General features: G+C 38.7%; 2 protein-coding genes across 3 annotated transcripts; both read left to right on the top strand.

Annotated features, from left to right (window-relative positions):
• The first annotated feature begins 795 nt into the window (after nucleotides 1-795).
• Nucleotides 796-7,208, top strand: tax1bp3 (Tax1 (human T-cell leukemia virus type I) binding protein 3). The gene is made up of 4 exons (XM_029430570.1): nucleotides 796-1,067; nucleotides 3,114-3,233; nucleotides 4,974-5,051; nucleotides 5,578-7,208. Exons 1-4 carry the CDS (start codon nucleotides 1,026-1,028, stop codon nucleotides 5,725-5,727), a joined length of 390 nt encoding a protein of 129 aa, XP_029286430.1. The 5' UTR covers nucleotides 796-1,025; the 3' UTR covers nucleotides 5,728-7,208.
• A 3,669-nt stretch (nucleotides 7,209-10,877) lies between these two features.
• On the top strand, nucleotides 10,878-24,353 carry slc1a6 (solute carrier family 1 member 6). Of its 2 annotated transcripts, XM_029430259.1 has the most exons (12): nucleotides 10,878-11,252; nucleotides 11,386-11,469; nucleotides 15,791-16,057; nucleotides 16,148-16,285; nucleotides 16,367-16,574; nucleotides 17,115-17,157; nucleotides 17,351-17,479; nucleotides 18,981-19,165; nucleotides 19,752-19,985; nucleotides 20,427-20,621; nucleotides 22,020-22,154; nucleotides 22,707-24,353. In XM_029430259.1, exons 3-12 carry the CDS (start codon nucleotides 15,835-15,837, stop codon nucleotides 22,903-22,905), a joined length of 1,689 nt encoding a protein of 562 aa, XP_029286119.1. In that variant the 5' UTR covers nucleotides 10,878-11,252; nucleotides 11,386-11,469; nucleotides 15,791-15,834; the 3' UTR covers nucleotides 22,906-24,353. The 2 variants fall into 2 exon arrangements, with proteins under 2 accessions (XP_029286119.1, XP_029286118.1); XM_029430258.1 differs by lacking the exons at nucleotides 10,878-11,252; nucleotides 11,386-11,469 and adding an exon at nucleotides 13,626-13,748.
• Nucleotides 24,354-24,920: the final 567 nt, after the last annotated feature.

Below are 24,920 nucleotides of genomic sequence, written 5' to 3' on the forward strand. Positions count from 1 at the left end.
TTTCAAAGTTCCTTTGAGTCGTGGCAACTCCTGACAAATCAGGTACACGCCATTTTATTCACCCATACTGAACATTTAATTCAATACCAGAGGCTGTCACCTTTGTGCCCCTGAGCAAGGCACTTAACCCCGAGTTGCTCTAGGGCAGGGGTCTGCAACCCGCGGCTCTTTAACCCCTGTGTAGTGGCTCCCTGTAGCTTTGACAAACAAAAACAAACATGGAACTAAATACTTATTTTTATGTATTTTTTGTTGCACAGTGGGCAATCTTTCAAAGGTGATATTGTGACACTGATATGGGGGGGGGGGGGGGGGGGGGGGGGACACACACATTCGTGAGGCTGTTGTGAATTGTTTAAAAGCCAAAGAAATGTTATTTGGTGGAAGAGGTAAAGGTTGCCGACCCCTGCTCCAGGGGGACTGTAGGTAGTTCACGGATAAGAGCGTCTGCTAAATGAGTAATAATAATAATAATATTTTGTTATAATTTTGCATCTCATTGGACATTGTCAAAAATAGCTATTAGTTTCCCGCTTTCAAAGTAGATTCCCCAAAACTGCAAATCAACAATGTTTATTGTAAACTGACACCATCACAGTAGATGTATTTATCAGGGGGGGGGGGAGATAAAAATATTCCAAAAAGTAAGAAGTACATAAAGTAGATGACTATGCAGGATCACCACGATGCCAGTTCCTTATAAGGAAAAAAAACACCAGCCTTGTCTCGGGACACAAGGGGGGGAGGGCAACAATACTTTTAAAACACACTCCTAAACACCGCCCACCCTGGCTACCCGGTGCTACAAAACGCGCAGAGCTGTTACGTTGACGGGGTGAGCTGACGTCATCTGGGAAGCTGTTGGTTTTCCAGCCTGGGATCAGCCTGCTGCTACTCATGGAGTGATCTGCGAAGTTGTCCCACTATCGAAACCTTTTTTTTACCCCCCCCCCCTTGTGACTTAAACAACAACAGTTGGTGAAAGTTTCTACGGTTGTTGTTGTTTTTTTTGTGGTAGCGACACAATGTCTAACTTCATCCCGGGGCAGCCGTTAATTGCTGTTGTGGTAAGTTTGGGAGGAACGTCCATTCAACGGTTCTCTATTGTTCGGCTTCTGGTCCGACGGAAACGGGATACCGTGTTTGTACAAAATCTCTGAATTAACTAGTTAGCTAGTCATAATGAGCTTACTAACGCTAACTAGCTATAGTAACTGTAACATCTTAGTGTAGCTTAAGTGCTACACAACAAAGCTAACCGGTGGTCAAACTAGCCGCCCCTAAAGTTTGAGTGCACCCGTATTCTGACCTTTACGGTAAAAAGAAGAGAGCGTTAGAGACTTTATTCTGTTTATTAAGTGTTATAGTATGAACGTTTTACCTGATAGGCTTTTAAATCATAAAGCAACACCACATACAATATAATTAATCAAAATGTCCACTACTTTTGTGTGTCTGCGTTATCTGGTGGCTAAGTGACAGAATATAGGCTAAAGAGCAGTTGGATTTTATTTATTTATTTACAGTACCTTCAAATGTTTTGTCACATTAATAGTGTCCGAGGTTCTTACACTATTGCATACAGATCTTTATGGTTAATCCAAAGAGGTGGCAGGGGACAGGGGTAGAAGGATTTTCATGTGAGGGGTGGGGAGCATGCCACTTCCTGATTGTGTGTCATACTGTGGCTTCCACTATAGCAACATAACAATCATTAAGTTTGTGTAACTATGGGTGTGTAACTTTGAAGCAGCACTTTGTTAAAGGTTGGTAAAACTCAGTCAACAATCTGTAGTTTAATAAATGCTAGAAGAGATATTTATTATAGCCTGACTAATGCTAGAGATACCAACATTGACATTCAAGAGCAAGAATATTTCAGCCAATTTAATACCATCCGGATCGCTTATCAAATTGTGACCAAACTTTTCAGAGACAATACCCTAAACATATTTTTGGCATTTCTGTATTGCAGCTTCTTGTTGGCTACACAAACACTGATGCATCAATATATTGCCCCGCCCAATTTATTGGCCTAATATAAAGTTCCTCCTGTTAATACTAATAGGATTTAATTAAACATCGTCCCCCTTAGTCCACATATAACAATGGGTTTGTAAAGTAGTTTCTAATTTATATCTTCAGGTGATAGAAGAATTTACAAGTCAGGCTTATGACCCGCTTTTTACTCTGAGAGAAAAATGTGTTTTAGTGCAGGCCGAGTCCTGACTGACAGCGTTCCCGACATCCTCGGACTTCATTGTGTCAGCGACACCACTCAGTGAATGTCTGGTTATTCATCAGCACACAGAGGCGGTCTTTGTGTTGAGGAGTGCTACTGTCAGAGTCATCCATCCATCTGCTTATGGAGCCTGCAGCTGCTTGTCAGTGTCGAGGGCAGGGCTGCACTAATAAAGTCTCCAGTGTGGACTTCAATCACTAGAGAGCAGCCTCAGAAAGCAACCATGTGTCGTGCGTTGAGATGTGTGTGCGTTGAGATGTGTGTGCGTGGTGGGTAAATCAGTGCTTCGCTTGATGGTGAATAGCTACAGTCACTCTTTCTTTTGCATTTGCACATCATTTTCAAACTGTTGCACTTATTATTTAATTATAAACATGATCTGTTAAATATAAGAGTATGCATTAAGGATGGGACGATATAGGATATTATTTCTTATTAATTCTTATTATTATATATATATATATATATATATATATATATATATATATATATATATTTGATATTATTATTTGATATTATTATTTATGCAATAAATATTTGTTTCTTATCAAAATGTAAAGCTAAATGATTCCAGGATGTTTTAATGCCATTTTAAGAGTTTTAAGCATATTTTGACGAGCATTGGGATAATATCTTGGAATGATCGTGACATGAAATGTGTATTTTTTGTGCTCTTATTTATTTTTTGAGACAAATTAATAATTTCAGTTTGGTTTTAAGTATCCAATGTCTGTTGTCCTGACCAGGAGCGTGTCCGTATACAACAGTAATAGTTCTAAACTTCTGTATGCATTTTGTGAGTCAGGGTTTATACATTGGATGGGTAAAGCCTTGTGAAGATGGAACTGATGTATTTCTTCCTGTCCAACAGTTACGAATTGAGATCAAGAAGCTGCGGCAGGGAGATAATCTGATCCTGGGCTTCAGCATCGGAGGAGGGATTGACCAGGACCCCGGACAGAACCCCTTTTCTGATGACAAGACCGACAAAGTAAGTCCAGAGACGGTTTAGAAAGGAGAACTGAGGGTCAATTTCCTGTTTCTGTGTCACGAGGGTTTCACTGCTGCAACGCTTTAGGAGACTAAAGATCTGAGTCTATTAACTCCAACGGGAGACGTGAACGTGAACTCAGATTATGACCGCCTCAGAGTTATACAGAGTGTGGGGTTCTAAAATACAACAGACAATCTATTTACACAGCAACAAAGATGAGACATGGTAATAATGGTCACAAAGTACGGAAAGTGTGACTCTTCAGGTCTTTAGATTTCTAATGTGGTATAACTCCCTCGCTGACTGTCTTCTGTTCCTCATCACATCCCTGTCCTGTTGAAGCAGGACGTGTTATTAGAGCAGTACTCTGGTGAGCTACAAATGAGGGACAAGCCCGAACACATTAACTGCAGCCTCAGGTGGGAACAAACCAGCCTCCCCTGACTGATGCCACAGATAGACAGGCGTGTTGTACCTGCTGGCTGTGTGAGCTGCAGAGATGGGAATGTGCCGGCTGATGCCAGGCAGATACCTTGTTACACAGAACGTGTGTCAAAAGCAGTTTCCAATAGGCCACTCAGGGGAAACGAGGATCACGTCAAGGGCCAGACGTGTAGTTAATTGAGATGCTTTAATTGAAAAAATAAAATGTTTTTTGTTCAGCCTTCTCACAAACAATTTCGTCCTGAAAAAAAGTCGACAAAAAGTTGCTTAGTCATCATAGCATGTATTGACGCGAAAGTGCATTCTGAATTACATTTTTACAAGTAGACTAACATACAGCCAGCTCACAACGACCTGTTTTAACGGCCTGAATATGACAAGTCCATCGTTATGTGGGACATGTAATTAAAAAATAAAGCAAAACTCGCATGCAGCCTAATTCATAGACCTAAACATGACTCTACTCTATTAAACCACATAGATCGGCCTGTTTACGCCTGACACCTGACACCTGACACCTGACACCTGACACCTGACACCTGACACCTGACACCTGACACCTGACACCTGACACCTGACAAACGTTATTTGATGCAAGTTCATCATTTTATCTTCAGATACAACGATACGGCTGGACAAACTTTTATAGAACCTAAATTGCTCATTTTTAAGTTTAGATATTGGACCGTTTGACCTTTTTTTTTAGGCATCTTTTTTCTTTCATTGTTAATTCAATATCTTTTATTTATACAAAACAAGCAATTTGTGACTATTTTCCACAGTTTTTAAAGACAAAAAGATTTATCAAGAAACAATCGGCAGATTAATTTCAATGGTTAGTTATTGTCCTAGTTATGGAGTTGTTGTTGGTTTATGTGCTGGATATTAGAAGCCACTTGCATTAATATAATCATGAATGTTGTATTCTACTGTATATAAACTGTCAACCTTTCATTTAAGGTTATGAATCTGTCTTAATGCTATCTTATCATCGTCACAATGTGCTTGTTTGTAATGGAATATTAAATTAAAACAATGTGTTGGTAATATTGAGCATTTCCCCAGACATGTTCAGTATTCTGATTTGTTGGTGAATAACTCACCCTAGTTTGTGCTACCAGTTGAATTCTAAAATATTAATGAATAATTATACTCTAAGGGTGAAAGAAGAGCAATCCCAGGATTACCATGATAGTACAGTATCTCTTGTCTATTGTTGAATGTTATTATTAAATATATTTGAGATGCCATTTTCTGTATTTCATATGTAACGGGCTGTGTTTGTGTCCACAGGGCATCTACGTGACCAGGATAACACCCGGGGGACCAGCAGAGGAGGCAGACTTGAGGATGGGAGACAAAATAATGCAGGTGTGTAGTGAAACAGAGCTTTAGCTGTAGAATCTAGATCCACAAGATGGCACCATGTGAACACGAGAGCAGAGGTTCTCATGTGTTTACAAGCCAAAGACCCTTAGAGAATATAAATTATATATATATATAAATAAATAAATAAATAAATAAAAATAGTTGCACCGTCTCAACACAGACATAAATCAATGTAATTGACATTATTTGCAAGTAACATTATAATTTCTAATAATATGCAATTTGTTGATCTATGAACTATTTTAGATTTAAATATTACAATTGTATTTGTTGAGCTATGAGCTCCTTTAAAAACATATACATATTATAACATATATACAAATAATAATAAAGAAATATTTTATATCATGATAATTTAAATTGATGAAACCTATTCATGAACCCTCTGGCAGTGTGACCTTGTCCCACTTTTAATCAACTTAAAAGCTCCAGTTTTTCTGAAACAAACTCTTCTTCTTCTTCTTCTTCTTCTTCTTCTTCTTCTTCTTCTTCCTCCTCCTCCTCCCAGGTGAACGGCTATGATATGACCATGATGACCCACGACCAGGCTCGTAAAAGACTAACGAAGAAGAATGAGGACGTGGTGCGGCTACTGGTGACCAGGAAGTCGCTGGAGGAAGCTGTCAAACATTCGATGGGCAGTTACCCCCGACAGTAATGCAGTGACACGACCTACAGACTGCGACAGCCGAGGACCCGACACTCTCACACACTCCCACACACTCCCACAAACACAGATGATGGCGTCACCGTGGCCTTTACAACTACGTCAGTGCAAACATATTAATATCTAGGCGACTCCTTCAGTGTCTGCACAGCACAGTCATTGGATAATGAGAGGGTGATTTGTCTTTCCATACACACTCATCTCAAAGTTATCGGCTTTACTTTTTATACGTATTTGTAGCATAATCCTTCTGAAATATGGAGCAATCCAAAAACCTTTCCCGATCTACAGGGCTCAAATACATTTAATCCAAACCGACTCTTCCACCTTGAAGAGACGTGTTCCAAAACTCACGTGATCAATATCAAAATAAAAATAAAATAATTGCCGTATGAAAAGTAAAGGATTAAAAAAAGAACAGATGTTCATAATATTTACTAGAATTACTTTTTGCTTGTTTTGATTTTTGAGCGAGCTGAAATGAGTTGCTTCCCTATCTCTCTGCTACACATCCATTTCACTGATTGATTATAGCGCAGCGTCTTTTATTCCTTCCCACTCTGGAGACGTTTGTCAAATGTCCTCGATCCATATCTTGATACGAGTTATTTGGGAGAAATCAGTTAAGTTGGTCTTGATGGTTTGATCTTTGGTGTCATCAACGATCAGCGTTTCATCTCATTGTCTCACGATTACAGCATCAAATGCCAAAGTAAAAGCCGAGACACTGAGAAGTGATCAGAGCGGTGTTTGTACTTATAACGGTACAAGAACAACATATACCTGTATGCACGATGTTTTAATACACACTAATGTCTCTAATTATTCCTTCTGTTCTATTTATCTTGCTTTGTGTTGATGTCCATCACGTGTGGGGAAAGTAGCAGTTAAAAACATTTACTTACACTAATCATGTCTCATACCAACTCCATTCCACAAGCCGGATCTACATTTAGAAAACACCCATCAGACAATTTGCAATACATCCTCCTTCCCTGTCCTCGTGTTCAGCGAGGGAACGTTGTTTTGATGCTAGTTTCACACTGGAATCAGCTGCATTTAGAAAAACTGTCTCAAAAATGTTTCTTTGTCGATGACCAAAAGTCCAAGTTGAAACTTTAAACCTGAACCGAGCAGAAGTGAATGTTTGAGACCCTGGAATGTGCACGGCAGGCTTAAATACGTAATACCACTGATTTCATATTGCAACACAACGATGGTGTACTGCCTCTGATGCAGAAACTCATAAACACTATTTTTAGATTTGAAATTTACAATATTAATCTTATATAATTGGGTGATCTTATTGGCTCTTTTTTGTTTTGTTTGTTACGCTAGTGGTTTATATAATATATTTTGTATGTGTTTAATTCAACCATTTGATTTGTATAATATTAATAACCTTATCTAATAATCAAATGTGTAATTAAGTTTTCATTCCAAAGTTAAATATCCGCTGTTAAACAGGCGTAATGTAAAAGTGTTTAGTATTTGGAGCTGAGTTGGGAACCACTGCTTTACATGATGTCAGAAATGTGTGAACAACACGAGACGAATCACTTGCAGTATTTTCTATTGGAATGACGTCAGATGTTGTACATGTAAACAGCCAGCAGAGCACAACAGGTTTGCATTTGATTGTACTGGATACAGTTTGTTTTTTATTAATGTTTCTGCGATATAAAAAGACTGAAAATGAAAAGTACCGCTCTACATTTTTATTGATGAAGCACCAATGTGATACGATATATATTTTTAACCCTCCTCTTCAAATAGCTTCATGTCGCCTGATATAAAGTAATCAGCTGACATTTCAAAGCACAGAATCTATTCCCTGACCTTTCTGTGTTCACCAGAGAGCTTTCTCCACTTTCATCTGTGAGATATGTGAGCGTGGACACAATCGCTCGCCTTTGAACCGAGGACTCGGGGAAACAAACGGTCCAAGATGCAGAATTAGAAAAACTGTTTGCAGAAAGCGACACACTATTTAAAAACATTTTAAAAAAGCTTTTAGGGGCACGTACTGTGTCTCTCCTGCAGAGTAAGAACTGAAAGATCAAGCTAATTAAATGCACTTTTACTTTAATTGTTTTAAATGTATGGCTATGAGTTACCAATTACCAGTCAGTCAGTCATTCATTCATTTTTTTATTTTGTTTTTTTTATAATACAATTGTCCTATATCTCAGGTTTTCCTTCATTTCTGTAAAGAAAACTAAATTAAGTGTGTTAAAATAAAGTAAACATAATACAGACAAAAGATTATATTAAAAGGTCTTAATAATAACAGGAAAACTCGTCTCTGATGCAACATTCATGTGAAACAATCGCTCGTTTTACACAAACGTCCTGCAGTTGTTGCGTTCACTATTTGGATTAATTGTAGAGTTATATTTCTTTTGTTATTGTTCTGCATTGAATATAATCTGAAATATTCATAACATGTGACACTTAATCAGTTTGCTCAATGATAGAAACGAGTCGTCCCTTAAAGAATAAGGTGACGAATGTGATGTTTGTTGTTTTCTGAGGTCCAAACAGGAGCTGAGTTTACTGTGCAATGTTTTTAAGTCTTAAGATAACACCTGTGTCACATCATGGGAGAGGGTCGATTTAGGGCAACGCTGAGCTAATATCCCCCCTTTCAGAAATAATTGATGAGCAAACAGTGTGTGTGTGTGTGTTGTTTTTGTTCCAGGAACAGAGGGAAGCATGCTTCATTCCACTTGCCCGGGCATCATAATACTATAACACCGTGTTACGAGGCAATAAAAGCGGTTGCACAAACATCTCAGCCCGTGTTCACCAATACCACAACATGAACACGTTGCATGTTGCTTAGTAACTAATGGGCAGCTACAAGTGGGAGGAATGACCCCCCCCTCCCCCCCCCCCAACTGTGTGCTATAATTAAATCCACATTTACAAATTATGGTTCATAGTTTTGTTGCCATGAACCTCAAACAAATTCAATTCATAAGTTTGACCTGAATCTATTTAAATGCATATTAATGTGTTCATTTACACACGTAAATAAAACCATTTAGAAACTTCCAACTGCAAAAAAATGACATTGAACTAAACAAAACAGTTGACATGTTGTAGCAGAACAATCCAATTTCTGCACAGCAGCAGATGAGAGATATAAATGTTCCTTCCTGCAGGCGGGTGAATAATTACACTCTCTCACCGTGGATCATATGTGATCTTCGCCTCCCACGTTATGGCAGCGTAATTGTGTTGCCATGGCGATGCAATCTGCTCCTATCACTTTGGTCCTGCACCAGATCGGTACCAGAGGGAAGTCCGCCGCCTCAGATGCATGCAGAGGTCATCAGTGTGCTTCTTCATTCTGCTGTAATTCTGTTTTCTTTTCTCTTTCACTATTTCATTACTCAAACTCGCAGAACTTTGAATTACCAAATATGTTTTGCCAAATTTGGAATAAAATGAACATTTAAGATATTTTTATGTCATGTAGCTTTAAATAAGCATCAGTTTGTGATCGCATGAAATAGCTGCAATGATGTTTACTAAACAATCTCAACACAAGGTGCGTTTAGTAAAAGCTTTCCTTTGTGTCACACGATCGTCTTCAGCACGTGGAGTCGCCTATCTTTCCTGGAATTGTAGATTTTTAAATTAAAAATGTCCATCGTGGATTACAATCTCAGCACAGCACGATAGATAAGATAGGAACACGTTATTGTCCATTATTACATGATTTCTTTTCAATTCTGGCCACACAGTAAAACATGAGATGTGTTCTGGAGCTTTTGATCTTATCGCATGATCTTCCTCCGTGACTGTAATTTAACAAGCGTTCTTTTAAGCCAATGTGGACAAGTAGACAAGAAGTGCTCAGCAAAGTTTAAACTTAAACATCTGCAGTTATAACAACTGGGAAACCAATTTCTAATCTCAACTCAGATGTATAATTACACTCTGAAAAATAAAAATGTTTGCTTTGCTATGTTCATTCAGTAACTTCTTATTTCCAATTGCCAAATTCTTAAAATGTTTGAGAAAGTCTGCAGAACTTTCTTTTTAAAACATATCCCCAAAAACCCACAAGGACATTTCGGGGCTCAGGAGGTAGAGTGGTCGTCCACCGGTCGGAAGGTTGGTGGTTCGATCCCCAGTCCTGCAGTCAGCATGTCGAAGTGTCCTTGGGCAAGATACTGAACCCCAAATTGCTCCCGATGGCCAACAGTGTGTGTGTGTGTGTGTGTGAGTGTGTGTGAGTGTGTGTGTGAGTGTGTGTGAGTGTGTGTGAATGGTTATTTCTACTGACGAGCTGATGTGCACCTTGTGTGGTAGCCTCAGACTCATGAATGGGTGAATGACATGTGTTCTAAAGCGCTCTGAGTGATCATAAAGGTTGGAAAAGTGCTTTATAAAAGCAGTTCATTCTTTAGATTATATAATGACATTAAATGATACTTAGATTATTAGATTTTAAATGTTATCCCACAGTAAATAATCTTACAGTGTACAAATACTAAATACTATGTTAGTAATAGTCCTGCAGACACAATTATAAAAAGTATTAGCATTAAAATGTACTTCAAGTACAAAAAGTAGCATTTCAGGATATATGTTATTATTGGATTATAGTTATTGACGTGTTCATCCCTTTAATGTTGCAGCTGGTAAAGGTGGAGCCTATAACACATGATACATTATTTGTTGATTACATTTTGAATTATTAATCTGAATCTTCAAAGTAACTAAAGCTGTCATGAGATGAGATGTAGTGGAGCAGCAGTATAAAGTAGCAGGAAATGGAAGTACCTCAAAATTGTACAATAGTACAGTAACTTGAGTAAATGTACTTAGTAACTGTCCACCACTGCCTGTAACCTGCACTCGTAGTATTATTTCTTCTTCACTTGGACAGTTTTGTGTGTTAAAACAAGAAATATGGTGCAAACATTTTTCAGTTTGTGGCAGGCTTCATGCATATCAATGCAAATGGTGTGAACGTGGGTGTTAAGAGTGGAAATCTGTGCAGCTGGGAGCCAAAGGGTTACAAATACAGTAATACAGTTCCCCTGAGTGTTTGAGAGCAGTGAGTGAGTACTACTGTGTGTTTATACTGCAGCCTCCTTCAGGACCTAAAGTCAGTGTGTGGAAGAAGCAACATGGCTGATGGTACCTACAGCCACGTTATCAACAAAGTCACATTTATCTAACAATGAAATCCACTGAGGAAGCATGTCACACTGGTGTTGTTGTTGTGCACGTGCAGCAGGTGGTTTATCTGTGAGATTGTTTTCTCTCCTGGAGGATCCTTAACCTCTCCTCCTCCTCCCACGCAGACCTCCCAGGTCTCCTCTCCGCCGGAGGCTTCATGGACGCGCACAATCCGCTTGATAGTAAAACGGGAGATTCTGCAACAGTGAAACTGCTGAGAGGATCTTCAGTGTGTGGGCAACACTAGTTCACTATCGGCTGCGTGGTGGAGCGCGAGGCATCCGCATGACGGTGTGAGGAGCGTCTTGGACAGAGAGGTGTGGACGATTCTTATTTGTAATAAGTCGTTTTAACAGCCGGATAATAATTAATCACTTTCTAGATAAGTCTGATACAGTTTGAGGGAAAGTTGTGTGGAAAATAGTAAAGTTTGAATCCTTGTGTTTGCAGCGTCGTCAGTGAGGACAAGTGAAGACGGAAGGATCTCATGAAGGATCTCATGACGGCTCCACACAACTAAAGGCACAACACAGGGTATTTGGCTTTATCTTTTTTTTTTTTGTTGCTGCAAGTTTCATATAGATGATGCATGTTCATTAGAGGATCACAGGTATAAAGACAACATCATGCATTTGTAAGAAAAGCTTTCCATTAAGTGTGTTGATCTATCTATGTATCTACTGTATGTATGTATGTATCCATATATCTATCTATCTATCTATCTATCTATCTATCTATCTATCTATCTATCTATCTATCTATCTATCTATCTATCTATCTATCCATCTATCATGTATCTATCTATCTATCTATCTATCTATCTATCTATCTATCTATCTATCATCCATCTATCATCTATCTATCTATGTATCTACTGTATCTACTGTATCTACTGTATGTATGTATCCATATATCTATCTATCTATCTATCTATCTATCTATCTATCTATCTATCTATCTATCTATCTATCTATCATCCATCTATCATCTATCTATCTATGTATCTACTGTATCTACTGTATCTACTGTATGTATGTATCCATATATCTATCTATCTATCTATCTATCTATCTATCTATCTATCTATCTATCTATCTATCTATCTATCTATCTATCATCCATCTATCATCTATCTATCTATATATCTATCTATCTATCTATCTATCATCATCCATCTATCTATCTATCTATCTATCTATCTATCTATCTATCTATCTATCATCCATCCATCCATCCATCCATCCATCCATCCATCCATCCATCCATCTATCTATCTATCTATCTATCTATCTATCTATCTATCTATCTATCTATCTATCTATCTATCTATCTATCTATCTATCTATCTATCTATCTATCTATCTATCCATCCATCCATCATCTATCATCCATCCCTCTCTCTCTCTCTCTCACACACACGGTAAAAACAGGATATATCTAGCATTCAGCGCTCTTTAGACGCTTTTAAGTTGGATGCGGAACTCTGACCTTTGGATTGACACTTCATTTGAGCCAATCGGAGCTTCCATGCGTTATCTACAGCCATCAAGAGCCAATGAGTGTCACCTTCATAAGGAGGTGCCAGCCCTCTTCTCTTGTTTACAGACGGAGCCAGCAGCAGCAGAGTCTCCCGGTGACTGGCGTATCGTGTAGCCAATGAACGCTGAACATTTAGACGTACATCATCAATGAGTTTTATTTAACAAATGTTATTATTTCTTTCATAATTGTATTTATTATATTCAAAATACAAAAAAAACACAATATATTACAAGAAATGTGTTTATACTTCACTTACTTTGTGTCATTACTACTGACAGGGAATATTGGGTATATAATAGTTATTTATGGCCTTTTGATCAATAAATATTATAATATCTCCAAATGCACAGCTGGTGAACGCCTGGTGTTACTCTTAGAAAAACCTGTCTAATAAGTTAAGTTTGTATCCCTTTTATCTGAACCTGAACTTGGTAACACTAGGTGCTATGTTTCTACTTGTGTTTTCCAGTCCATACCTACCAGCTGTACCATCTTCAGACATCTTTTTCAACAAAGAAATTCAGGCGAAGTGTATTTTCTTCAAATTCAGTATATTCAGACCACTATTACTCAGTGCCAGAAGCACTTGGAGTGATTATTGAATGTTTTTGCAAGAACAATAAGAGAGTTATCTTATGAATGAGACCAAAATCATGCATCTGGTGCCAATGGTTGAAGAGCAGTTTATAATATAGCTTTGGGTATGTTGTTTTTTTGATTATTGATGAGAGGGAGTATTTTTCTACTCAACCATTCGTCCCTCTAGGTCAGAACAGCCGAGTAGTACGCTTCATAATGAGGAAACTGACTTCCATCTGTAAGATTGGTTTCAGTTAAAATCCAAAGATTTTGGTCTGGATGTCTTGATGTGTACATGTTGGGTGTACGTACACTTTGTACGTTAAGTGCAAAGTGTTCAGGGAAGTAGATCAGAAAGTACATGGCTGCATTTGACTTGACTTGTCGTGGACTGCAAAAGGTTGGCTGTTCAGTGTGCATGTGCTCTCGCACGTGTGTCTGTGTGTGTGTGTGTGTGTGTGTGTGTGTGTGTGTGTGTGTGTGTGTGTGTGTGTGTGTGTGTGTGTGTGTGAGAAGGTCAGTTCATATGAGAGGCCTTTTCATGTCTGCCTACCTATGAGAGCGGAGCAGTGAGACGCCCTGTCATTGTGCCGCGTCTCTCTCTCTCTCTCTCGCTCTCCGTCCTGACTCTGTACAGCTGAGAAGCTGACAGTGTTCCCTGACTTTGATCGGACTGTTTGACACCATGAGTGGTGAGTAAACATTGAAGTCTGCGACGCTTCTTCGACCTCTAAATGTTGGGTGATTATGCTGAGAATACTGGATATTAGAATTTACCAGGACAGAAGAAACACAACTTTATTGAGAGATTTTTGAGATTGTAGTTCAGGAGTGAACCGTGATATTTAAACAATGAAACACTGATATCATGTTAATAATGCACAGATGATAATGAAGCTTTTTTTGCAGTTATGGTTACAGAAAAAACGTACAATAAACAAAGTTAAAGATGAATTTGATTGATCTTTTTTCTAGATATCGTGCGTTATTTTGGCCACGATAATCGTGTAATGGAAATTTAGATTTTGTGACAGCCCTGTTGTAGTACCTTTACATCGTGTGAGGTGTACCCTCTTTTCTTGTTCTATGAAGTGCTTTTTGCATCAAATAACTGACGTTGTCTGTAAAACCATCTCAGGGTTTTGTGTGCGTTACTACGATAGAGCCTCGTGTGCCGGCTGTTGGCTTATGTTTAAACGTTGATCTCTGCTCAGTGTTTATTGCTGGATGTCTGGGTTGTCAGACAGAAGACACCAGGACGGAGCAGTTTGAACCAGAGTTGGTGGCTTTTGACTGGAAGTTAGTTCACAGTGTGATCCAGTAAACAGTTAAACTGCAGCTGTTCACTGTTCGAATTACAATATGGCATTTATAATAGAACATTCTGTCAGTTTAGGTCATTCTTATCTCTCGATAACGATAAATATCACAATACAGCATGTTTTCTGGTCAATAAATAAATAGTCTATATGAAATAATCACATGGTTAAACCTATTTTTGATATTATGATAGATTTTTGATTTAATACTTGACAAAATAAAAGTTTATTCTCATTTAATTAAGAATTGAAGTACAAAATAGACATAACAAGTTCAAGGGAAATTATATATACATATTTTCTTTAAATAAAAAAAGACTTTATTGTTAAACTCCTGCATCATGGATTCTGTTTATGGGATTAAATCAAATTATTGTCTTAATCTGATTACTAGTAGTGTATGTAAACATAGTCCGTGTATAGCAGGGGATATTTATTAGTATTCTTTCATTTTACTTGACATTGTTATGCCCACTTTGCACTAAAGTTCTTAATTAAATACTATTTATTTATTGAGTTACCAGAAAACATGCTATATCGCGATATATATCGTTATCGAGGGGTGCACGTGAAGGCTTTAGCTGTACACTTTAAGATACAATCACATAAAGTAGCATATAAAATGTTTATAAGGTGTTCTGTCTTTATGTTTGGTTTCCTCCTTTGGTGTCTTGCTCTGTGACACTGAACGTGCACAGAGAGCATGACTTTACCGTTTGTTTTTATAAGTGGGAGTCCATTTCCATGCTGATGCAGAGCAGCAGAGACCGCTAATGGAGAAGTGTATGATTTAATTAATCCACCGTCCAGAAAATGGTGAAATGGGACCATCAGCAGTGTCCACGTTTCACACACACACACACACACACACACACACACACACACAGGCAGTAAGCGTGAACAATGCTGCGTGCTGCTTCTGACACAGAGCTGAATGATGGGCCTTGATTCTGCAGGCTCTTCCTCCAACAGTGGCTCAATCAATACACACGAAAGATGCAAACAGAACACACGAAGTCTTTGGAGACTGGAAGCGTTTATCCCCCGGGAGCTCAGAGTGATTTATCTTAGCGGGTGAAGAGGCTGGCTGTAGAGTATATTGTTCTTTAAGTGCAGGTCTGTTTGCAGAGAGTGATTCAGAGGAAACGTAGATAAGGAGACGTGAGACCGACCGCCACGTGCTGCACACACTCTAACAACTAACACAAGATCAAGGTTTCAAACTTTCACAATCTTGTTGCAGCTCTTAAACTTAATAAAACGTGATCACAGTAAAGCTTTAGAAACAGATGTAAGATTTACTTGAGTCGTGTAATAAGGGAACCTCCACTATCCGGTTAAGTCTGGCTCTCCTCTTCCAGAAATTGCACATGAGAAAAACTGACCGATTATTTCTCTCCTTCGTCCTCGGCTAGTTTCCCACGAGACCTGCCTCCTGGACCAGGTGCTGGAGTTGATTATGAGCGAGAAGCCCCCCAACAGTGCAAGCCTTTTCCTAAACGAGGACGCGGACAAACCCCCCCTTCCAGAGAGAGGAGACTTGAGGAGACGCCTACGCAGGGCCATGGAGAAGAGAGCCAGCAGCATGAAGGAGAGGATGAGCTCCATCGGTCGGGACAGCGTCAAAGGTTTCCTCAAGAGGAACCTGTTTGTTCTGTTCACAGTCGCCGCCGTGGCTCTGGGTGAGTAAAGAGGTTTCACTCCGCTGCATTCACTTCACTTTGTTTGACTTTTGTTTCTACATTCATGCTTTTGTGTGTAAATGTATCCAGGTGTAGTCCTGGGCTTTGCTCTACGCCCCCACAACCTGTCCCTGAGGGATATCAAGTACTTTTCCTTTCCAGGGGAGCTGCTGATGAGAATGCTCAAGATGCTGGTGCTGCCTCTCATCGTCTCCAGTCTGGTCACAGGTTGGCTTTTAACCAACACAAGCACATTAAAAACACAAACGTGCAGCAAACTGATCCTCAAACGCACTTCCTCTGTCGCAGGTATTTCCTCCTTGGACAGCAAAGCGTCAGGTAAGATGGGTATGCGTGCGGTCGTCTACTACATGGTGACCACCCTGATCGCTGTGTTCATCGGCATCGTCATCGTGGTCATCATCCAGCCGGGGAAAGGCAGCAGGGACAGTCCGATGGCCAAAGGTGGAAACATAGAGCCGATTCAGGCTGCGGATGCTTTCCTGGATCTCATCAGGTAACAGCTTAGACACTTTACTTACGAAGGTACACGCTGTTGCTTTGACTGCATCAGCTGTTTTTGAGTCACGGTTTTACATCTTTCACGTTTAAAGTAATAGTTACACATTTTGGGAAATGCCCAGAGTCAGATGAGAAGACCCAGAGAAGCTACGGTGGCCTACAGGTAATGTAAAAACACGAAAGGCCCTCTCTAGAGTCAGTTTGGTTTGTTCGTTCTGGGCTACCGTAGAACATGGCAACGCAACTAGGCGGACTCCTTAATTACACTACTTATGATCAAAAACATAAATCGACAAGATGCTGGAAGGCCGTCTTTATGCTAAGCTAAGCTAACTGTCTGCTGGCTGTAACTTCAGATGTGCTCGTGGTATCGATCTTGGAGAGAAAATGTGTGTTTCCCAAAATGTCGAACTATCCCTTTAAAGGCAACAGTAAAGATTATCACATGGTTAATGATTAACATAATCACAAAATGTGCAACCGGCTGTGACTCATGTGACGTTGTTTTAAAGATTCTTTCCTTTTTTTATCTCAGGAACATGTTTCCTCCCAATCTGGTCGAGGCTTGTTTCATGCAGGTGAGGCTTTATGTCACATTAATATCATTTAATTTAACATATTTCATTTTTGAAAGACTGAAAACACACATATTATAACACGTCATCCCATCTCCCACCTCAAACAACCACACAAAATCGCTATATTCCACATTTATTGCTTCATATTTCACTCTCTGAACATAATTAATGCACTTTTTGCGCTCTCTTGCAGTATAAGACTGCGTACAAGAAGACTGTGCACATCAGGAACGTGACCGTAGCCCTGAACCTCACCGACTCTCTCAACATGACGGAGTCCACCCTGAGCGTGAACCTCAGCAGGGTGCTGCACACCATACAGGTGGGTGGTGGGGGCAGATCTGAGGGGAAACACACATCTAGGTGGGAAGGAAAATAATTAAAAACGTGTCCTTATCCACTGACTGATGCTCCATTAATCCAGTGATGTCTTATAATAATGCATTATAATTTAATTCATATCATTTTTCTTTGACGGCCATGTTTATAATGCGTTATAATCTGCTGTATAATTATAGTTATAAGCACTCATACGTATATATAATGCTCAAGGATCATATTGTATTATAATTCCCATAGTTTTAATACAATATAATATTTTTATAATGCATTATAATGTTAAAATATTTATATTTATTTATGTAATATATTAATATAATTGTATATAATTGTATAATTATATATATAATTGTTATAATGTGATTCTAAGTTACTTTAATTAGTCCATGTTTGCTTAAATTAAGGTGAAAATTAATTTTACAATGTTTTGTGTGTTAAAGCAAACAATTACCACTTAAGTAACTATTATATTACATATACTACCATATATACATTTTAATGCATTATAAAAACAATTATAAAGGATCACAACTTTATTATTAATACACTATTTTATCTCTTAACTATTAGCCTTTTCCACGTTTACAATTTTTATTCTGCTATTTAATACTATTTTTAATGCTATTTTTAATGCTATTTACTATTTTTATTCTATTTAATACTATTTTTAATGCTATTTTAATGCTATTTACTATTTTTATTCTATTTAATACTATTTTTAATGCTATTTACTATTTTTATTCTATTTAATACTATTTTTAATGCTATTTTTAATGCTATTTACTATTTTTATTCTGCTATTTAATATTATATTTAATGCTATTTTAAATGCTATTTACTATTTTTATTCTATTTAATACTATTTTTAATGCTATTTACTATTTTTATTCTGCTATATAATACTATTTTTAATGCTATTTTTAATGCTATTTTTAATGCTATTTTTAATACTATTTTATTCTATTTAATACTATTTTTAATGCTATTTTTAATGCTATTTTTAATACTATTTTTAATGCTATTTTTAATGCTATTTACTATTTTTATTCTGCTATATAATACTATTTTTTAATGCTATTTCACATTTACATCCACACTGTGATTATTCTACTGTAAATGCTCTGTATCATTTTGTACTAATTGTTATGTTTTTGCTGTGAAGCACTTTGGGCTGCAATTCTTGTATGAAAGGTGCTATACAAATAAAGCTTATTATTATTATTATTATTATTATTATTATTATTATTATTATTATTATTATTATTATTGAGTGACCAGCAATTATGAAGTATTCTGATACTTGATCTTATAAGTCATTATAAAATGCTTTATAATGTGATTATTGTTATAAAGCATTATGAATACAAATATAACTATAATGAGTGTTTTAAGCAGATAATAACGCATTATATAAGCATGCTTATAATGTGTTACAGACATGGCCGTGATAGAAAGTGTGATGTTTCCTTCCACATGTGCTGCAGGAGACGGTGGAGGAGACGGTGCCTGTGTCCGGCTCCTCCAGCGGAGTGAACGCTCTGGGTCTGGTGGTTTTCTCCATGTGCTTCGGGCTGGTCATCGGCAGCATGAAGCAGCAGGGTCAGGCTCTCAGGGACTTCTTCGACTGCATGAATGAAGCCATCATGAGGCTGGTGTCCATCATCATCTGGTCAGTAAAGACTCCAGAAGATTTTGGTTTAGAAGTTTCAAAACTATTTGCTGTATTAATAAAGTTTCACTTTACAAGAGCTGAATCTTAAAGTCGTTACAAACTCAGGCTGTGCAGACAAACGTGTTTGGGGGGGGGACTAGTTAAACATGAGGTGAGAGGGCACAGGTGGAAACAATCAGGCAGACAATCACACCAAGGAAGGAAGTAAAGGGATCTGGAAAGAGGGACAAGAGACAAGTATAAAATAAGACGAGACTAAACAAGACAACCACAGACTAACATGGAACTAAACAAAAGCCTGACCTGAACACTGAACATGAATACAGTTAACATAACGGACGAGACACAACACAAGAAGTCAATGAGTGTTTCCGGCAAAACGCCATCAACCAAACATGAAACTTCATATCAAATTTCATATCTGAAAAGCCCCGTGGGTGCAGCCGGCACCTCGTAAACAAATGTACATTACATTACGTTTAGCATGACTTTACAGAAAGCATATTATATTATGCTCTTATTTTGAAGGTCGGTTGCAGAGACTCACTTTAGTTGCTCAACATATGATCATCTCACCTCTCAGGTACGCTCCAGTCGGCATCATGTTCCTGATTGCGGGGAAGATGGTGGAGATGAAGAATCTGGCAGAGGTGGGCGGCCAGCTGGGGATGTACACCATGTCGGTCATCGTGGGTCTCCTCATCCACGGCCTCTTTGTCCTGCCACTGCTCTACTTCCTGGTGACCAAGAAGAATCCCTACATCTTTATCGGTGGCCTGCTGCAGGCGCTCATCACTGCTCTGGGAACCTCCTCTAGGTGAGTCTCATCCTGATGCTCAGATTCTGGTCCATCTAAATCTGCTCTAACTCGGCTGCGCTGAATGATGGATCCATCGTAAACCATTCAGAAGCTGAACACATGTCACCGAACAGAAAAACAAAAACATTGGAGAATCCCACAAAATCAATGGATTTAGTCGTGTATCACTTCCTGCTTGAGAGCCATTGATTAGAGGGATACATATCATAAAGGAGCCAATACAACCAGATCATCGTGCATAGTTTAGATTCTGTAGTAAAGATTCTAAAACAACTGTGAGCAACTGCAGAGTTCAGTGAGTAACTTGTGCTATTACCTCAAGTATAACAGGACATACGTGACGGTAACACGATGTGTTAGGGTCTAAATTAAACTGTGTTTTATATTATATTGTTTTGTGTGTCTGCTTCCTAATCTCTCCCTCCCTGCACGCCACAGCTCTGCCACCCTGCCCATCACTTTCCGCTGTCTGGAGGAGAACAACCGTGTGGATAAACGAGTGACGCGCTTCGTCCTCCCTGTGGGGGCCACCATCAACATGGATGGCACCGCCCTCTACGAGGCTGTGGCAGCCATCTTCATTGCCCAAGTCAACGACATGGACCTAAACTTTGGGCAGATTCTCACCATCAGGTGAGCCTACTCTAGATGTTGGTTTACACCATCGACACAACAACCAACACTTCTTCTACTCACATGTGCAGCTGTGAAGAGTCTGGTGGAGCATCGGGCTATAACTTTAGTTTACTTGAGAAGTTAAAATTACATAAATACACGTTATAGACAATTCCACAATTAGCAAAAGAGTATTTCTCTCCTGGATACATCAAAACAAAAACAGGGCAGTACCAGTGGAAAATAATAATTAGTTTGTATTTGACCAGCACTACGATGAGCATGTTAACCTTCAAGTCCGAAGTAAGGTGGTGAGAATCGAGCAAGTCAAGTCGAGTATAAATCCTGATGATCTGACCGTCCCTACGTTGCCAAATGAATCCAAATGTTATTATCTTTGGACCAGTCCTCCTCCTTCTTCTCATCCTCTAAGGAGGAGAAGAAGAAGAAGGAAGGTAAGAGGAGGAGGCGAAGAGAGAGAGAAGGAGGAGAGGGATGGAGGAGGAGAGGAGGGAGGAGGAGGAGGGGGAGGAGGAGAGGAGGAAAGAAGGGAGGAGAAGAAAGAAGGAGGAGAAGAAGAGAGAAGGGAAGAAGAAGAAGAAGAGGGGAGAGAGGAGAAGAAGAAGAAGAAGGAAGAGGAGGAGGAGGAGGAAGAGAGGAGGAGGAGGAGGAGGAGGAGTAGAGGAGGAGGAGGCGGAGGAGGAGGAGGAGAGAGAGGAGGAGAGAGGAGGAGGAGGCGGAGAGGGAGGAGGAGGAGAAAGGCGAGGAGAGGAGGAGAAGGAGGAGGAGGCAGGAGACGGAGCATTATAAGGTAGCAGGGTAAGAGCAGAGAGAATCTGAGAATAATTACTTAGTATTTGCATTATTATTAGTCTTCGTCGTAATTCTTCTTCTTCCTCTCATCTTCTTCTTCTTCTTCTTCTCTTCTTCTCCTTCTTTTCACTCCTTCTCCTTCTTCTTCTTCTTCTTCTTCTTCTTCTTCTTCTTCTTCTTCTTCTTCTTCTTCTTCTGTGTACAGAAATGTTCTTCCATATGAAGTCCCTGGTTCCTCTTTATTACCACCTGACTCCAGAAGAGGCTCCACATGTGATGATAGTTTATTTACACTCAGATTCAGCTGGTCAGCCTTTTCATTAGCAGAGCGTGTATATCTAAGGATATACATATTCTTACATATCTTTACGGTATAATCCTCTTTGACAACATGTGCACAACTTTCTACAGTTAATAGAAATATATATAATATCATTAATTATTTTTATCATTATATAATAATAAATATAATCGATAATGATGTAATTCCTCGTGCTTTTATCCCTCTACGACTCCCACCAGGAGTGCACATGTGCTTATTGTTTGTTTCCCTTTTATTAAATGTCTTCACTCTCCTCTCCATCCCTCCCACCGCCCACTCAGTATCACGGCAACGGCTGCCAGCATCGGAGCAGCAGGCATCCCTCAGGCTGGCCTGGTTACCATGGTGATCGTATTGACATCGGTGGGACTGCCCACGGAGGACATAACACTGATCATCGCTGTGGATTGGTTCCTGTGAGTTCCCACTAAATGTCAGCTTGATGGGGATTGGTCTGTGTGCTGTGGGTCTGCCGCACTAAATGTCAGCGTAAAGCTTCAGAGAGCGCCGAGGTCCCGACACTACAAAGGTTACGATGCATAATGCAGAGTGACGGATTAGAGAGCCTGTTTTCAGAGGCGTGTAGCACCCGATGATGCAAGGACTTCTTGAAAATGTAATAACATTTGCACTTAGCCTGATGGGAAATGTAAAAACCTTTCAGGTGGGGCTTTAATGTTTCAAAAATGTTGACGGTTAATGTAATAATATAAAGAAATATGCTTTATTTCTCAGAAATGTAAAGTGTGCAAGTATAACACATTCATATAATACTGTTTGACACCAAAATACAATCTCTTAAAGAAACTTGTGTCATGAATACAAAGTGTTTTTATAATTATTATATTATATCCATCTTTGTACCCATTATTATAAAACGATAAAGTCAACTATAGCCTTCTTAAAGAAAGTGCAAAACGTGATGTACATCTCTTTGTTCCGTCTCTTATCTGATTCTCTCTCCGCAGGGACCGCTTGCGCACCACCACCAACGTGCTGGGGGACTCGCTCGGGGCGGGCATCGTGGAGCACCTTTCTCGTGCAGAGCTGCAGAGTCAGGACGCTGAGGTGTGCAACTCTGTAATCGAGGAGAACGAGAAGCCCTACCAGCTGATCTGTCAGGAAAACGATTCACTCAACCACCGCAACAGTGAGACCACAATGTGAAGACAAGAGCTGCACCCTTAAGGGCTCAATGTACCATTTTTAGTGAGAAGGTTGGCATTCGATGGTGCAGTCCTAGAAAATAATAGTGCAGGGTCAACTCAGCCAGTGCTTGGGGTACCAAGATCATGTTTGCAGTTTCAGACGAAATCTTTCCTTCAAATACAAAAAAGTTCTCTTTGAAAGGAGGAGTTGCATGATGACAGGAAATAAGTATACATGCCAACAATCAGATGTATTTTGAACTGCAGTGCCAGTTATATGTTTGATGACTGTTTTACATCAATGTCCGGCAACACTTGAAAGTCATTTTCAAAGATTTGTATCATGTATGATCCATTCAGTCAAAGCAACATAAGCTTTTTACCTTACAGAGTATTATCGTAGAGAAACACCACCATTCATAAATACAAAGTAAACCAGATTATATGTAAATCTGCATAATTTGGCTATTTCCGTTGCATGACTTAACACTTAATACATATATTTATTAACACTTAGTCATCCTCATTACGACTACCTCTAACAACACTTAGATCTGGAGCTTCACTTCTACTCACAGAAATACTCAATGGAGCAAACCAGCAGGATGTAAATATATCAGTCTTAGTTTTGAATATGTTTTATGTTATTTAAATTTGCTTGCACAAGTTATTTGTACACTTTTGAATGTACTTGACAGTGGAGGATGATGTGAAGGAGAATCTTTGCTACTTATTATTTTGAAGTTGATCTACTTCTAGTGACTTGGTAGAACGTTTTCCACTCTTTCTTATGAATATTATATTGGTGTGTATTTCCTGTATTTCTCTGGTGCTATTGCTTAAATGATGGGTGATGGACTGTTCTGCTACACAGTACTCTCACAGAAGTACCTGAAGTTATACTGTTTCTTTTTACTCCAAACAAATATTCAGTTATTTTAGTAGAAATATCAAACAAGAGAATCATCTATTTGTGTTTCTTCTTTAAACATTCTTTAAGCATTTTTTATTCAGATTTCTGATTTATAAAGTAAAAACAAGTTTCCAGACTTTGAACAATGTGCTTTCCCATCAGAACATTATGACACCTGCCTGTCTGTGTTTCTTTTGTCATATTATCAACATTTAATTTAGTTTTATTTATTTATTGACTGGAATTATACAGTATATTGCAAGCTAATGATGGATTTATTGTCTTGTGAAATGGTACTGTGAAGAAAGTTTTGAAGAATTTAATGTAAAGTTGCTTTATACCTTTTGGTGTTGATTGTTTTAGAGGAAAGTGTAGTTGTGTGGTTCTGAAAGTTAAAAGTTATTTACCTTCTAAAGGTCTGAATGTGTCACAGTGATGCTCATTAAGAGGTTTGACTTTAGTTTTGAAGCTCGATGTTATTTCAGTAAAAGGCTCAACAGTTTGATGGACAGCTTATGGAAAGAATGTGACAAATAAATGGCTCAGGAATTGAACTGTGATTCTTATTATTGTGTTTGTGGCTACCCCTGGTGGAGGATAATCTCCTGTCCTAAAGCTGCTCAGAGACACACTCAAATGACAAATGAGGAAAAAGTTTGAAATAATAATATTCTGATGTCAAAGCTGTCATTGTAATGTCTTGCGTTATTTCACAACTGACCTAAATCTCACTATCTCACATGTCCAATTACAGCTTTTTGTCTTCTTCGTTCACATTTAGGCTACAATATAATATTAATGTATTTACTTTACGTAAACAAGGTTTAAAGCTCCCTTTTCTAACTTGTTGGATCCTAACAGCAGTTGGTAATAAGAGTCTAAAGCCATAATAGCAGCTCTGCACTGCGGTGCTTTGAGCTAAATGCTAAGGTTAGCATGCTAAAATGCTAAGATTAGCATGCTAAAATTCTCACAGTGACAATGCTAACATAACATATAGGCCTATACAGTATAAGCCTATTATACATGTAAAAACAGTTTACAATGTTTACCATACTCACTGTTCCAGTTTAGCATGTTAGCATGTTAACATTAGCTAATTACATTGTGTTGCTTTAAAT

Source organism: Cottoperca gobio, chromosome 4 (genome assembly GCF_900634415.1).
Source record: "Cottoperca gobio chromosome 4, fCotGob3.1, whole genome shotgun sequence".
NCBI lineage: Eukaryota > Metazoa > Chordata > Actinopteri > Perciformes > Bovichtidae > Cottoperca > Cottoperca gobio.

Bases quoted from the DNA above. Each gene is read 5' to 3' on its own strand.
- tax1bp3 (XM_029430570.1), top strand. From the start codon at position 1,026: ATGTCTAACTTCATCCCGGGGCAGCCGTTAATTGCTGTTGTG. The intron at 3,234-4,973 runs GTAAGTCCAGAG...TTGTGTCCACAG, and splicing joins CTGATGACAAGACCGACAAA to GGCATCTACGTGACCAGGAT. The intron at 5,052-5,577 runs GTGTGTAGTGAA...TCCTCCTCCCAG, and splicing joins TGGGAGACAAAATAATGCAG to GTGAACGGCTATGATATGAC.
- slc1a6 (XM_029430258.1), top strand. The intron at 16,058-16,147 runs GTGAGTAAAGAG...AAATGTATCCAG, and splicing joins AGTCGCCGCCGTGGCTCTGG to GTGTAGTCCTGGGCTTTGCT. The intron at 16,286-16,366 runs GTTGGCTTTTAA...CCTCTGTCGCAG, and splicing joins CGTCTCCAGTCTGGTCACAG to GTATTTCCTCCTTGGACAGC.